Source organism: Clarias gariepinus, chromosome 21 (assembly GCF_024256425.1).
Source record: "Clarias gariepinus isolate MV-2021 ecotype Netherlands chromosome 21, CGAR_prim_01v2, whole genome shotgun sequence".
NCBI lineage: Eukaryota > Metazoa > Chordata > Actinopteri > Siluriformes > Clariidae > Clarias > Clarias gariepinus.
This window is the reverse complement of record NC_071120.1, coordinates 4,324,474-4,341,801: the sequence shown is the minus strand read 5'-3', so window position 1 is coordinate 4,341,801 and position 17,328 is coordinate 4,324,474. Positions and strand designations below refer to the sequence as shown.

At 41.1% G+C, this 17,328-nt stretch overlaps 1 protein-coding gene across 1 annotated transcript; it reads right to left on the bottom strand.

Moving 5' to 3' along the window:
• Positions 1-10,221: 10,221 nt before the first annotated feature.
• Positions 10,222-15,340, bottom strand: LOC128509734 (uncharacterized). The gene is made up of 2 exons (XM_053481569.1): positions 15,208-15,340; positions 10,222-11,434 (listed from the first exon to the last, which is right to left on the bottom strand). Exons 1-2 carry the CDS (start codon positions 15,338-15,340, stop codon positions 10,503-10,505), a joined length of 1,065 nt encoding a protein of 354 aa, XP_053337544.1. The 3' UTR covers positions 10,222-10,502.
• Positions 15,341-17,328: the final 1,988 nt, after the last annotated feature.

Below are 17,328 nucleotides of genomic sequence, written 5' to 3'. Positions count from 1 at the left end.
CACTGAAGTTTCTCACCTTCCACTCCTTCTAAGTTTATCAGGGCAGTGGTGGGTCAGAGTGCTAAGGTACTGAGTTACTAATCGGAAGATCAGCTCCACCAGGTTGCCACTGTTGGGTCCTTGAGCAAGGCCCCTGACCCTGCGCTCTGACCCCAGTTAGGCTGGGATATTCGAAGCTGGAATTTCAATGTGCTGTAGTGTATATGTGACAAATAAAGGCTTAACCTAACTAATTTACTTAACTTGATGAAGTTCTTAAAACCCAAAACATTTATTTATACTGAGAAAAAATACATAAGTACAAACTAGCACAGATACATATGATCAAGTGTTTAACTGTTGTTTTCATTAGTTTCTATGACCAATAATAATATTAATAATAATAATAATGATTATTATTATTAGCCCGACTCTTTGACTATTTAAAACAAAGACGTCTCCCATTTTTTGCCCATTTAAGTAGTTGGTTCAAGTAAATGTTTTTTTTTTTTGATACCGCAAACAATCCCCCAACAATTAAAACACGCACACATGACTTTAAAAAGTTTATTCTTCCAAAACTACTCAAAGTTAAAAAAGCAATTTGTATAAAACAGGTGAAAACATATATTTTTCCTTAAAGGTAATTAAAATACCCGGATAACACCAGCTGCTTATCAGTCTCTATCTGGTCCTTTTATATTAAAATATTCATTTTAAAAACTATTAAAATGGAAGTGTTTGTTTCCCCCAAAGTATGAGATGTTTTGCAATTCTATGTTCAGAATATAGACCTGACCAAACATCATTCTAAAGCTGTTGCACTGTGACGTCATCCCTCCTACAGCTCCCTCAACAGCTTGTTCAGGCTCCTCCAGTAGCTCCAAAAGGCCAACCGTCATTCGTCTGACCCCCCAATCCTCCACAGCGGAGCTCTGCTTAAAGACAACAGGAGAATTTAGTGAAGACAAAGATAAATAAACTTTACAGAACATCTAGTTGTAATAAATATAAAAGATATTAGTAAACCTACATCACAGAGTGTGTAAAATACTGTTTTGGGGAATTCTGGAATGTAAATAAACCGCCTGTGCTAAAGGTATTTTCAGAGAGCACTTAAACACTCTTCCTCGGGTAGTGCAGCTTTTGTAATAGTGACATTATTAGTATTTTCAATGTTTTTAGAATATTTTTTAGTTAAAGAGTGACATTGTGAGTTTGTGACACTGACAGTAAGCTGTAATGTTAACTCCAGACTTGGTAAACAGATCAGTTCTCTAAAGTCACATCTGACCGCTGCTGGTGCTGCCAGTGATTTTCAAAACTAAACTGGGAAATAAACTGTAAACTACCCCAAACTCATTTTTATTAAATAAAACACCACTTACCCCGAATAAGGTGCATGGACCATATTGTGGTAAAGTAAATGATGGGGGAAGCGGTCAAGAGAAGTTGTTGCTCTACAGAGCAGGTGCAGCAATGAGGTAGTCCAAACAACACCAGGGAGAGTTAAATTAGGCTCCTCAACACCAAAATCTTACCGCTATAGAGTAACTCTAAACACCGGCCATAGTCAAAATTAGAAAAGAAACTTCCAAAATCTAACTCTTTCACACTTTTTACAGTGATACATTTAATCAGTATCGTAAAAAATATGGATCACTTTGAATACCTAAGGAGTGTTGAACTTGTTAGAATTTAATTTTCTTAAAGAGAAGGAGAATAATGGAGCGTTACCAGGGGGTGAAGAAAATAATTTGTTTAATTTTTTACTTTACAGCAGTGATTCCGTTAGTGTGTCACTCAAACAAGTGTCATTAGAGAGATTTATTGTTTATTTTTTGAGATAAAACAGTGTTTCCGTTGTGTGTGCGCACGTGTGTGAAAAGAGTGGAGGAAGGGTAACTGTGTAAGATGAGCCAGAGGAGAGGGGAGAGATTACTTTAGATTACTTTAGAGTTCCTGCGCGCACAAACAAAGACTTATTTGTCAGGATTTATTTATGTACTTTTTTTTTAAGGTAAAGTGCAGGTTTAGGTTAATTTCAATTATATAATCAAGGTAGGTTCATTTGTTTAATTTTTACTTTATATTCTGTGTTAATTATTTTTATGTAATTATTTTTTGGGCTGTTTCCATTATAATTTGAGTTTACATTCCCTTATGGAAGAATTAAATTAGTTTTATGAGTGTTTTGGAATACGAGCCACTTCCAGAACGAATTATGCTCGCAATCCAAGGTTCCACTGTATATTGTAATCAAAGACAAAACCATCAAGAACAACAACTATTGCCTCAGATGTGTTCGAGTTTTTCTAAAAAGTTTCTAAAACAACATCATACTTACGCATAGCCTTGACGTTTAACAGATCTTGCATACATTAAGGTTTAGCGACAGACAACAGAAACAATCCCCTCAAATAAAGCATGTAGCTAAATGTTCATGAAAAAGACTGTGTGGTCAAAATTGCAATGCATATAAAATTTAATGTTCGCATTGTGAAGGTACTGTATAGTGACAGGAAAAACAAGAAAAACCATAAAGACGTTGACTTTTACCTTAAATTTTAAAGAAAATTACCAGCCAATAAAAGTTAAATTTATGATGGTTCAGTAACAGTGGAACCAAGTGGAAACAATCAACAACTTCTCATTTTACATTTTGTTACATTTGTAAAAGTTTGTCAAATAAAATTATAATACAACATTTACTAAAAGGAACTAAAAGAAATTTTATATGTGTAAGTTTAATGACAACAAGGAACAAGTCTAAACATTCAACAGTATCTACCTCAGGTTAGATTCTTTACGAAAATAATTTGTGTACCTAAAAATCTAGTCTAATTACTTTCAACTTATGTGAAAAAATATTATAATTCAATTCAATAAAATTTTATTTGTATAGCACTTCTATCAATTGTCCTTGTCACAAAGCAGCTTTACACAATGAAGATTATGGAAGTTTGTATGCAACGTGAATGTTTAAGATTCAAAATGATCAGATTGTCCCTGATGAGCAAGCCGAGGATGACGGTAGCAAGGAAAAACTCCCTGTGAGTATTTCATGCAACCTAATCATATTTTTTTTAAAGAACCAAATCCTTAAACTCAAAAAATGATACACTACCATATTCTGTAATTGTGATAGCCTGCTTTACCGAGGTTATACAACGAAAAAAGTTACTAATTCATAAACAGAAAATGATACATAACATTATGTATGCACATTAGTTTGTCCAACTGAAGAATATACAACATCTGTATACACCATTTCATTGCATTTATTTGCCCTCTTGTTTTCTTTCTTTGAAAGATGTAGTGCAGCATAATGTACTGAGTCTGCTTCAGGATCCTGCAAAGACACAGAGGACACAAAGATCAACAAATATAAATAATAAATCATGTAAACCTAGGATAATATTTCTGTATGTCTGTATTGGGCTAATGCATGGTTTAAACCCTTGTGGTGAAGATAATTTAGCATTAAAGCTGATGGAACAATTTAAGGTTAATTAAATCCTTTCTGCTCTTTAGGATCAGTTAAAGATTGTAATTGCTGAAAATCAAAAACCCACTATTAACATGACCACCACATATTACAACACCCATAACACTTTATGCTCACAGTCACCTAAATTTAATTTAACTTCTAATCATGTATATCTGTTTAAAATTCCCACACAACACACACAAGATTGACAGGTTCACAGTTTCACTGCTAAGTATTGCTCAGCTTGCTCTTGAAATAATGCCACCATTTGCCTTAGTTGTTAATCTTTATTTTTGCTTTTTGGGTTCTGTTTTTTCTGATCAACTCTACCTGAGTAATTTTAATGAAACTCTGAAGCCCATACTACACATTCATCTGACTGTAAATGACCAGCAGTATTGCAGTTTTGTCCGTGTGCAGACCCTGATGCCTGCTGGCTACATTACCCTCGAATAGAGTGTGCGGTAAACTCATTGCTTCTCCTCATGGTGCTCCAATGTTTCACAGGCCTTAATTCTCCTGTGAGCTGCCCAATGGTACACTCCATGTGTACCGCCAGTGACACACCCACATTATAATTTTTTAGGTGGCATTTTTCACTTTAAAAATGACGCTGCCGACTGTTACTTAGTTGGGGAACGCCTATGACACACTTTTAATGGAACTACTGCAAACACCACAAACACCAGCTACGGCCCACCGGTCACTGAGAATTTCTGTTTTATGAAGAGAAATTCGAAACTGCATTAGCATCCATCCTGGCATCTGTATGTAAATGGAAAAAATATATCTTTGTAGTCAGGTTTACCTCATTTTTCGATGCTCCATGACCTAAAGCAATACAACAGAGAGAAATTTATTATTATTATTATTATTATTAGTAGTAGTAGTAGTAGTAGTAGTAGTAATATGTCTGTAAAGATTTTTTGTCATGAAGGTAAGGTTATCTGGAAGTTGAGTCAATTCAACTGGGATTTTTTGTTAGGTAGAAACATTTCACTACTCATCCAGTCTAAGGTAATTTCAAATTCAAATTCAAAATTCAAATTTTATTTGTCACATACACAAACATACACAGTACAAAATGTAGTGAAATGCATTATACGACTGCCATTGACCCTAAAAGAGAGTTAAATTTTACAAATAAGAAATAAATATGAATAAAAGAAATACAATAGAAATTAAATTAAAAAATTGAATTAAACTAGGAAAAATAGAACTAAAAATAAAAATAGAAATGTGCTAGGAAAAAAATAGAACTAAAAATAAAAATAGAAATATGATGTACAAAATAGAAATATACTGTGCAAATTGAAATATACTGTACGGTGTGTGCAAATATGCATAGAGCAAAGTGTCTTAGTGCAGAGGTTATTAAAGTGTCTTTGTGCACTGGTCCAGGATGTAAACGTAAAACTGTAAAATGTAGTGTAGTTGTGAAGGTAGGTGTGCAAGGTTATTAAAGTGTCTTTGTGCAATGGTCCAGGATGTAACGTACGACATGTAGTGTATATATGAAGGAAGGTGAGCGTGTAATTGTCCATAGTGTTCATGGATGTAAGAAGATTGATAGATTTGACCAATTATGAAAATATTGTGTAGCTCTGCATAGTGGTGTGGTTGTGGTTGAGAGACCTTATCGCCTGCGGGAAGAAGCTCCTCCTCAGTCTCTCTGTGTTGGCCTTCAAGGAGCGGAATCGCTTCCCAGACCGCAACAGTCCGTTATTGGGGTGGCTGAGGTCCTTCACGATCTTCCTGGCCTTGGTCAAGCACCGCTTGCTGTAAATCGATTGCAGGTCAGGGAGCTCGATGCGGATGATGCGCTCAGCTGATCGCACCACCCTCTGTAGAGCTCGTCTGTCCTGCATGGTGCTGTTTCCGAACCAGGTCGTGATATTTCCCGTCAGGATGCTCTCGATGGTGCAGGAGTAGAAGTTCCTGAGCACCTTGGAGGGCAGTCTAAAGTCTCTCAAGCGTCTGAGGTGGTAGAGACGCTGTCGGGCCTTTTTTACCACGGTGTTGATGTGACAGGACCATGCCAGGTCCTGCGTGATGTGAACACCGAGGTATCTGGCTCCTGTTGATGACGGGGGTCTGGTAGTTCCTCACCTGCTTTGTACTAAAGTCCACTATCAGCTCCTTTGTCTTACTGACGTTCAGGAGGAGATTGTTTCTCTGGCACCAGTTCTCCAGATTTCCAACCTCCTCCAGGTAGGCCGTCTCATCGTTGTTCGTGATCAGGCCCACCACAACAGTGTCGTCAGCAAACTTGATGATGGTGGTGGAGCTGGTAGTGGCCACGCAGTCGTGGGTGTACAGAGAGTACAGCAGGGGGCTCAGAACACAACCCTGGGGGGCTCCAGTGCTGAGAGTGAGGGAGGCTGAGACATGTCCGCCCATCCTTACTGCCTGTGGTCTGCCAGTTAGGAAGTTGGAGATCCACTGACACATAGATGAGCTGAGTCCCAGGTGCTCCAGCTTGGTGGTAAGTGTGGAGGGAATTATGGTATTAAATGCAGAGCTGTAGTCGATGAAGAGCATTTTCACATAATTCCCCCTCCGAGTGTCCAGGTGAGTGAGAGATGTATGGAGGAGATGAGAGATTGCATCGTCCGTGGAACGGTTTGGACGATAAGCAAACTGTAGTGGGTCGAGTGTGTCTGGTAGTGAAGAGATGATGAAGTCTCTGACCAGGCGTTCAAAGCACTTCATCACTACTGAAGTGAGGGCTACAGGGCGATAATCATTGAGGGAAGCAGGATGAGGTTTCTTTGGGACAGGAACAATAATGGACTCTTTGAAGCATGTGGGGATCACCGACTGAGATAAAGAGATGTTAAATATCTCAGTGAACACAGGTGCTAGCTGGTCTGCGCAGGCTCTGAGAATACGGCCTGAGATGCCGTCTGGTCCTGCTGCTTTCCTGGTGTTCACTCTCTTGAAGGCTCTCCTCACGTCATGCTCGGTGATGATGAACGCGCTTCCGGTGCTGGCAGTGACTTCCTGTCTGCAGCCGTTAGCGCCGCTAGCATTAGCATCGCTAGCGTCCTTAGCTGCAGCCTCGAAGCGAGCATAGAAAGTGTTCAGCTCGTCTGCCAGAGACACGTCTGCGTTTATCATACCGGATGTTGGTGCTTTATAATCCGTTATTGTCCTTAGTCCCTGCCACAGGCTCCTAGAGTCACTCTGTTGGAGTTGTGACTCTAGTTTCCTCCCGTAGCGCTGCTTCACCTCTTTCACCGCCTTCCGGACGCTGTATGACGCAGCCTTGTACGGTTCCATGTCCCCCGACGCGAGTCCCGTGTTGTAGGCAGCGGTGCGAGATCTCAGAGCGTCGCGGATGGTTTTATCCACCCACGGCTTCTGGTTGGGAAACGTTTTAATAGTCTTTTTTTCTACGGTATCGTCCGCTAATTTCCCGATGAATCCCACAACCGCTTCCGTAAACACGCTGACGTCACCATCGGAGCTGTTTCTGAACATGTCCCAGTCTGCGTCATCGAGTGCGTCCTGTAACGCGGCCACCGATTGGTCCGTCCAGCGCGCGACCTCCCTCTGAACCGGAACTTCCTGTTTCAGCCTTTGTTTGTATTTTGGCATGAGGAAGATGGCGGCATGGTCGGATTTACCAAACGGTGGACAAGATTGTGCCTTGTAACCGTCCTTGACTGTGGTGTAGCAATGATCCAGTGTCCTTTCGCCCCTGATGGGGCAGGTGATGTGCTGATAAAAGTTTGGCGCTGCACGTTTGAGGTTGGCACTATTAAAGTCCCCCGCCACAATAAGCGCAGCGTCCCGGTGTTGTGTCTGGTGCTGTGTGAGTGCCTCATGCAGCTCGCATAAGGCAGTGTCCGTGTCCGCTTGTGGTGGAATATAAACGGCGCTGATTATGACCGATGTAAACTCCCGAGGAAGGTAAAAAGGACGACACATGATGGACAGTAGTTCCAGGTTTGGTGTGCAGGAGCGTGTGAGAGGAACAACGCTCGCGCTGTTGCACCAGCTGCTGTTCACCATTAAACACACGCCGCCTCCCCTTGACTTCCCCGAGTCCCGCGTCCTGTCCATGCGGTGAACCGAGAAGAACTCGGCCGGCTGGATGGCGTGGTCCGGCACCGCTGGGTTCAGCCATGTCTCGGTGAAGCAGAGGAGATTGCAGTCCCGAATGTCTCTCTGGAACTTTATCCTGGCCCTGAGGTCATCGAGCTTGTTTTCCAGTGACTGGACGTTGGCGAGCAGGATGCTAGGCAGAGGTGTGCGGTGTGCACAAGCTCTCAGCCTGTTCCTGACGCCGGCTCGTTTCCCTCGGGGCCGCCGCTTCGCGTCGCGTCCTTTGTTGTCCCTCAGGATCTCACTCGGCCAGCTCGGATCCGGAGTTAAAAACGTCGAATTGTAAGTACTTTGTATACCAATAGAAACAAGAGTGTCTCTATCATAACTAATGTACCCCATGGTGGTAATTTTGCCGGTTTTAAAACGCTGTAAACTAACTTAAAGAACAAAAACAAAGAAAAGGTGGTCGGAGCAGTCGTGACGGCAGCCGACCTCACCGGCGCCATCTTACCCTTATTTGGTAAGTTCCTCATATTTGAGTCCTCAAAGGTCAAAGAGTCCTCCCCTGTGAAAAGGCTTGTTATGTGGAGAGTGGGGAATTTGAGAGTAGGAGAAAAAATTAAGAGTGGTAGTGGGGAGACGTATTAAGAAGAAACAGCAATAGAGAGAGATTAAGGAGAGTCGTAAAAGTGTATCGACTAGAGAATAAGAGGAGTCCTTAAGTGTGGCTTTCCTGGTGGACTTGTGAAAGGGTCTCGATCTTCCACAAGATGGATGAAAGGGCAGCATGAAAGTTAGGAGACAGGCTGTGCCTAAGACCTCCAACTCTCTTTAGAGAGGAATTTTCCATTTGTGCAACAATTGCTTATTTTACCCCTTTATCAAACCATCTGTCCTCTCTGTCCAAAATCTGTACATTTTCATCTCACTCTCTAAAGATTCTCCCTCCTAGTCTCACCTTCTCCACTGCTCACAAAACAAGCCTTTTCAGACAGGGGAGGATCATTTGACCTTGAAGGACTCAAATTAAGAATTTATCAACTTCCCTCAGACTGAAGAAGCCACTTGTAGGAGTCCTGAAATGTTTCTACCTTACAAGAAAGAAGTCAGCTGACATGACTCAACTTCCAGAATAGTAGTAGTAGCATAAGTGTAGCAACTTTAACATCACTAAATAATTGGTTATGTGCATTGTAATTAAAAGTCTCACTGTTAAACCTGTTAATACCCCATGAATGCAGCTTAAGTTATAGTTTCTTTAGCAGGCCTTAATTTGTGCGGAAATACACCGCGGGAGCTCCTAGATTAAGATCGACACCTGTTTGTCACTTTTTTGTCACTATAAAAATATGTAAATACATTTTCTAATATTTAATGTTATCTGTTATGCTATTATTTGTGCACAACTGAGAAATAAATAGAAAAAAAGGGATAAACACTCGCTTTTAATTTGCCATTTTTATTATATTTTATTTCTCCTGATGAGCATGAATGGTATTTAAGGAAACAGTTTAATTGGTTTTTAAAAGACATTTAGTGTTAACAGCACTGAAAGCAGTGAACGATCTCCTGCAAGCACAACACAAACACAACAATTTCAGTTTCTACAAAAATGTAAGAATATCTACAAGTATCCAGGCTAAACTTTCTTTTATAATTTACTTATAGAAAAAGGCTAAATCGATCTAGATTAAAGTTTTTGTGTGACTGGTGTTACCTTGATCTTATTGGTCAGTGCCAAAAAGGTCATTGCAAGTGTAATCAATATTTTAACAAGGTACTTTATTGATAGTTTATCAGTGTAAAATAAGCATTCTTCTAAGATACTTAAATGACAGGAGGCTGAGATGTTTGGAAACTCTTTACTGAGCAGAATATGCAACTTCAACCAGCACTTCTAGTAATCTAACTAAAATATCCCCATTTCCTAGTGGGTATCACTTAACATAACACTTATCACTTAATTCAATTCAATTCAATTCAATTTTATTTGTATAGCGCTTTTAGCAATTTTCATTGCCGCAAAGCAGCTTTACATAGTCAAAAGAATTATTTAAGTTTGTATGAAATGTGAATTTGTATGAATCAAAATGGTCAGTTTGTCCCTGGTGAGCAAGCCGAGGGCGACAGTGGCAAGGAAAAACTCCCTGAGATGGTAATAGGAAGAAACCTTGAGAGGAACCAGACTCAACAGGGAACCCATCCTCATTTGGGTGAAACAGAAAGCAGTAAATGATCTGCATTTATACAGTGTGTAGGGTGGGAGGCATTTCAGCTATAATAGCTGATGTTAATTGATGTTAATATGGAGTCCAGGTAGTTATTGAAGACCCAGGTAGACTTGTAAGAAGTTCCAGTCATGAACTATCGAACTGTCAAGTCCCCAGAGAAACAGTTGCCAACACCAGTCAAGGCCAGAACCATTTTCTAGGTAGAGAGAATCATTCCCAGACACCAGACGCATCCCAGAGAGACACACGGGGCATCCATGTGACGAGATCTTCAGCCAGAAGCGGGGCACCAGGATGGGTCAGACTGGTCCGGAGGGCAGAGGGAGTCTGGATCACTGGCAGCTCAGGAACAACATGTGTAGCTCGACAGAGAGAGAGAGAGAAAGAGTAAAAGGGGGGGACAGGAGGACAGAGAGGAAAAGGAAAGAGGGGGGAAAAGAGAAGAAGAGGAGAGATGGCAGTTAGGTATGGTCACAGTTACACAATGTATAATGTGAATGTATATTAACTGTAGAGTGCAAGCAGAGACTCCGGCAGGACTAACTATGACAGCATAACTAAAAGGGAGAGCCAGAAGGAAACACAAACATGAGGGCTTCCTGACATGTAAAGCAAACCATCACCTCACCGTCAGCAAACCTGAGTGATCAATGAGAGTGAGGAAGACAGCATCCAAACATACCAGTTCACCATAATACTCTACGTCCATGAGTCCCCCAGATCTGCTCCTTTACCTATGGCAAATCTATTTATAAAAATGCTTGGCTAAATAAATAGGTTTTTAGCCTGGACTTAAACACTGAGACTGTGTCTGAGTCCCGAACACTATTTGGAAGACTATTCCATAACTTTGGGGCTTTGTAAGAAAAAGCTCTGCCCCCAGCTGTATTTTTCATAATACGCGGTACTGACAAGCAGCCTGCATCCTTTGATCGAAGTAGGCGTGGCGGATCGTAAGACACTAGCAGTTCGCTCAGGTACTGCGGCGCGAGACCATTTAATGCTTTATATGTCAAGAGTAGTATTTTAAAATCAATGCGAAATTTCACAGGGAGCCAATGGAGTGAGGATAAGATAGGGGTGATGTGCTCATATCTTCTGGTTCTGGTGAGGACTCTTGCTGCTGCATTCTGGACTAGCTGAAGCTTATTTATGCATCTAGCTGAACAACCAGACAGTAAGGCATTACAATAGTCCAACCTAGAGGTGATAAAAGCATGAACTAGTTTTTCTGCGTCGTTTAGCGACAATAAATTTCTTATTCTGGCAATATTTCTGAGGTGAAAGAATGCTATCCTGGTAATATTATCTACATGTGCTTCAAATGAAAGGCTGGAATCAATAATCACACCAAGGTCTTTCACTGTTGCATTTGATGGAACAGAAAGGCCATCTAAAGTTACGGTGTGATCTAAAATTTTACTCCTAGCTGTATGCGGTCCTATGACTAGAACTTCTGTCTTATCCGGATTTAGCAGAAGGAAGTTAATTAGCATCCAATTTCTTATGTCCTGCACACATTGCTCAATTTTAGTAAGCTGTTTTTTCTCATCAGGTTTTGCTGAGACATATAACTGTGTATCGTCAGCATAACAATGAAAACTAATACCATGCTTACGGATTAACCTCAACTTAACCCTCAACGTCTTTGCTCTCTTAAAAGGGGCTTCACTTATTGCAACTAATATATCACATTAGATGAATGATCGCAACGTGTTCGGAATGCTGAAGCGAGGGTGAAGCACAGGAGGTTCCCTTTCAAAAGCTATACTCGATGCTGCATGAAAAAACTCTATGGGAACATCTTTCTGTGTTGCCAGTTGTGAAGCATGTTTGTATCAAACACGCCAAATCTTGGCATATATAACCTCTGTCAGGTGACGTCATACGATAAGGTGCACCTGCAGGTTATAAATATGACTGAACTGGAAACATCCTCAGGTCTTTTTGTCTTCAAGGACCGCATTGTGTATGTGTGTGCGTGCAAGCATTTTTCAAAGCAAAAAGAAATCGAAAATAGAAAGTGTCTTATTACTCACCAGAAAGATGGCGGAGTTAGACAGGAGATCCATGCCTCTGTGTAAAAGATATCTCGCTGAGGGCGATCTACGCGCTTTCTGTTTTCAGTGTTTGGGGGAAGAGCACGCTATCCTCGGGCTTGAGGGAGGATGTGAGTATTGCGATCTCCTCCCTATTAAAGTCTCTCGCGCTCAGCTCGCCTTTTTTAAAATGAAACCACGAGCCGCGGCACATTCCTGGGAAATCTTTCCTTTTTCTCTCGCCAGATCATGAGCCTTTACCGACCACTTCTCCAAATGAATGGTTTCATTTTTCTTGTAAAGGGGCGGAAGAAACTTCCTCTCTCGCTTTCCCGGAGATGGAAACTATCACTTCAAAGTGCTCCTCTAGCGTTGAGCAAACATATCAGGAGTTATTAGAGGTGGTAACGCGCGGTCAAACGCTTACACCTCGATTCGCCGTAAAAATAAAATTAAATAAAAATTCCCCAAACGCTCAAAGTTAGACGACAGGTTTCTGTCGGGTGGCTGGAGAAGAGGCCTCAACGATGCTCCCTCCCCTTCTTTGGCAACCTCCATAATGAGCTAACTCATAAGCCGTATTCATCCCGTGTTTTTGTGCTTTTGACATTGATTTGTTCAAATGTCGTTGATGCGAAGGCGCGTAAAAATTCCAATAAGGAATATAAATTCCTTCCTGGCCCCCTCTGGAGTGGTTCAATCTCCGCCACCACTGGTGTTTCGGGGAGCAGCGATCTCCAGTGAAAAGTTAACACCCTTATATAAAAAATGGTCATCTTCTCACGTGGCACATCAATTGCCTCGAAACGATGACTCTTCTGGCCCTGAAATACTCCCACCAGCAGCTGAGAAGCTACCATGTCCTAGTGCAGGTGGACAACACTACGGTAGTCTCGTAAATAATCACCTGGGCAGACTGTGCTCACGCCGCTGGGAAAAGCTAGTGCACCAGATTCTGCCTTGGGACACAAGACAAGTTCCTGTCCCTCAGGACGATTTACATTCCAGGGCATATGAATATGGGAGCAGACTTGCTGTCCAGCTGTGACACACAGGGTTTGGAAACCCCACACTCGATGCTGCATGAAAGTAGTAGCACGAAGTAGTCAGTCCTCCAGCTCCTCTGGGTCTAAACGCGATGGCCCATACGTGGCCCAGACTGCGTCTTATGCATTTCCTCCCATAGCTCTGCTCTCGGGAGTCCTGGCGAAGGTCTGTCACCAATTCTTGTGCCTTTTATTAATAGCGCCCCGTTGGCCGACCAGTGTGTGGTGTTTAGATCTAATATCTCTCCTGTGAGAAGGGAGCTTCTGTCCCAGGCTCAGGGGAAGACATTCCATCCCCGGCCCGAGCTCTTCTACCTTCATGTCTGGCCCCTGAGGGGGACCAGTGAAGAGAAGCTGGTCTTCCAGCCAGTGTAATTAAAACTATACTAAGTGCTAGGACTCCCTCCACTAAAAGAACTTATGGCGTCAAATGGAGTGTATTGCAAATTGGTGCATAGTAAAAGATGTAGACCCAATCCACTGCCAAATTGTTTCAGTGCTGGAGTTTCGACAAGAAAATTGACCTCAGGCTTATGCCCTAGTATTCTCAGAATGTACATAGCCACTATTTCGGCTTGTCATGCCCTGACTGATAGGGTTTCTGTGGAAAGCACCCTTTAGTTGCCCACTTATTCGTGGAAGTAAGCGGTCCAGAGCGACAGTCCCTTCTTGGGATCTAGCTATTGTGCCAGAAGGGTTGGTTGACACCCCTTTTAAACCACTAGAGTCAGCGACTTTCAGGCTTCTGACCCGTAAGATGGTTTTTCTTATGGCTGTTACTTCTCTGAAGAGAATAAGAGATTTGCAGGCTTTGTCAGCCTCCCCATCTTGCTTAGCCTTTGCCCCTGGGCTGGTCAAAGCTATTCTGCATCCGCAGAAAGTGTGTGATGTGGCAGGTTGGTCCTCTTCGCACACATTTGTCATTTTATAGTTGGATGTCCATGCAATTCCAGCATCACAGAATTATGACTGAGACTTCTTGGGGGACTGTGCGCACACTACACAACCCTGGAGGTCCAGACACTCGCAGTGCAGTGGCATTGGTATTCTCGTTCCCATAGCGTTTTCACGCAGCATCGAGTGTAGCTTTCGAAAGGGAACGTCTCGGGTTACTTTGCTACTTTCCTAAAAAAGCGGGAACAAGATGTTGCGCTCCAATGCCGCACTGCGGGCGTGACTGGATGTCCTTTTAGACAAAAATTGACCTGAAGATGTTTCCGGTTTTGTTCTATTTATAACCTGCAGGTGTGCCTTATAGGATGACGTCGCCTGACCGAGGTTATATAAGCCAAAGTTTTTCCGTGTTTGACACATATGCGCTTCACAACTGGGGAACAGAGAGACATTCCCATAGCGTTTTCATGCAGCATTTCATTCTCGCTTTTTTAGGGAACAGGGTTACAGCAAAGTAACCCGAGATGATCAGTCAGCATGGCATCTAAGCAAAGTGTGGCATCGTAGCAAAAAGAGGAAGCATTCGATCGGTAACCGGGAAATTAAGCAGCTATGCGACTATCCAAAAAATTTTACGTAAAACAAAAGCCATGGTCAAAAACAGGAAGACGCAAGATCAAAGGCGGGAAATCAAACAATAAAGCGACAATCTGATTTGAGAGGCGAGGAAACAAAACCAACTTGGCAATGTGAAAGCATAGAAATAAAATGCGAGAGAATTGAGGCAAAAACACATGATAATCGACCGATAATCGACAAACGATGAGCTAGGGAAAACATGAGCACATGGGGAGAGTGACAGGGTGGAAAACAGGGCAGACAGAATAATGACATGTCCAAAGAATATTGTGAACTGATTTTTATTCTACTACTACTACTACTACAACTAATAATAATAATATATTTTTAAAAAGATGTTTTATCAGCTTAATAGCATCACATACATTTTTCACAACCTTAGATTAGATCCTTAGATCCTAATTTAAAATAAGTGAATTATTACTTCAGTTATTTGAACACCAAAAATAGTTTGAGTATAATTTAATATATAAAAATATGGTGCTCTCTTTTTTAAATTATTTTTTTATCTTTTATTTTTTATCATAAAAAATACTTTGGCCCTACGTAGCAAATTTCCCAGTGCAGCTGGATATCTATCTATCTATCTATCTATCTATCTATCTATCTATCTATCCATCTATCCATCTATCTATCTTTTACCTTTGTGCCTTAGTATGATGAAGATTAGGACACTGAGAAGAATCACAATCACAATCACTACACCAAACGCAGCAGTCAGCATGAAGGACACAGCAGGAGAATCTGAACTCTGGATCACAAAAGATTATTTATACTATATAACTGAAGTTACTACAACTATTCACTTTATAACTATTTACTTGATATTAATTTACCTTTCACTCTTAAGTAAACTGAATCACTAAATGGAATCTGATTCTTTTCCATGTAGCTGCAGTAATAGAGTCCTGTATCAGAGACATTTACTGCAGTGATGGTGAGAGACGTGTTCTTGTCATGAACAGCCATCACTATTCTCTCACTCTCAGTAAAGGAGTAACACGTTTCTGATGGAGCTGATGTAAAAAACTGTTTACACCCAATAAGAAGTGGAACTGAATCACTCGTGTGTTTAAACCAGTAGATGTAGCCTGTATCAGTCAGGTCATGTTGGCACCAAATAGTGACTTTATCTCCAGCGTCTGCCTCCAAAGTTAAAGAGCACAGAGTCTCTGAGAGCAAACCTGCAACACACACACACACACACACACACACACACACACACACACATCTCTACAACATGCAGTTGTAGTTTGTGGGGAGGCAAATAATGCCCATGTGATCCCACAGGTTTATTGTTGGGCAGTAACACTAAACCCCTCTCAGGTCTTTGCATTATCAGGTCCATGAAAATTAATCCTGGGTTCCTTAAACAAACAAGCAAACAAACAAAACAACAAACAAACAAGCAAACAAACAAAACAACAAGCAAAAAAGCTAACAAGCAAAACAACAAACAAAAAAATGGTGGTGACATTTGCTGTGTTTGACTTTCTATCTCACATTTGCAACAGATAAAACAGTCACTATTGGACAGAATATGCGCTGGGTTATTTTGACCCAAGTGCTGGGTTTTACCATTCAACCAAAAATTCTCGGTTCATTTGACCCAACCAGTGGGTTTAACTGACACTCTAGCCAGTGTTGCCAACTCGTCAGTAAGGAAAGTAGCTATTGGCTGTCGTAGAAGTCGCTAGAAGTCGCTAGATGATGTCATCACATAATTTGCATAATGCACACTGCACAGTGTGAAAAAGCAGCTTTACATGCTTCTCCAATGTGATCACATGCCAGCATAAAACAGTGTTCAGCGATAACTAATGTCATGGTGGCTTCAGCTTTTTTTGAAAAGTCTTTTTTTTACCATAAATGGCAGTTTGTTTTGTGTAAGACTATTGTAAGGCTTTGCCTTTTGTGTATGTTTCTGAGTTGACGTGTTTTTTTATATCGCAAAGTTTGGCATAAAAATCAGTCTTGCAATACAGGCAGTATGCCCGTGTATTATCTCCAATAAAAGGCTTCAACCATCCGTTGAATTCAGGATTTGATTCCCACTCCTTTCTGAATTTTTGAGAGTATAGTTTTGACTGAGACATGATGAACTAGGGAGCTATATGTTTATGCTAAAGTCACAGAGAAGCACACACACAGTGGATGAGGTAAGTAATGAGGCTGTTTGAGTCAAATGCAGCAATTTATTTTAGACAAAGAACATTTTTTAATATGCATCGGAACAGGATATTTTAAATTTACATCCCGCTTACAAGCCAGGGCGGGATCACTTAACGGCGGATTCGCACATGGGCAATTCATTTGCAGTCGAGACTCGTAGGAGTGAGCATCTCCTGCTGTAATTGCAGCTAGAGGGGGGAGGGGGGGCGCGGCAGCTGCTGTGGCAAGTTAAGGAGAGTCAGTACAGACACATCAGAGTCTCCAAAAGTCTCCAGTAACACAAGAAAAAGTCGCCAGATTTGTCGCTAGTCGCTTTTTTAAAAAATTGTCGCTAGAGGGATTTGAAAAGTCGCTAAATATAGCGACAAAGTCGCTAAGTTGGCAACACTGACTCTAGCTAGGTTGACAGATTCTATTTCTTTTTTTATTTTTTTATTTTCATAAAAGACTCAAAATACACAACTTTAAATAATGTAAATACAGGTCCTTCTCAAAAAATTAGCATATTGTGATAAAGTTCATTATTTTCTGGAATGTACTGATAAACATTAGACTTTCATATATTTTAGATTCATTACACACAACTGAAGTTGTTCAAGCCTTTTATTGTTTTAATATTGATGATTTTGGCATACAGCTCATGAAAACCCAAAATTCCTATCTTAAAAAATTAGCATATTTCATCCAACCAATAAAAGAAAAGTGTTTTTAATACAAAAAAAGTCAACCTTCAAATAATTATGTTCAGTTATGCACTCAATACTTGGTCGGGAATCCTTTTGCAG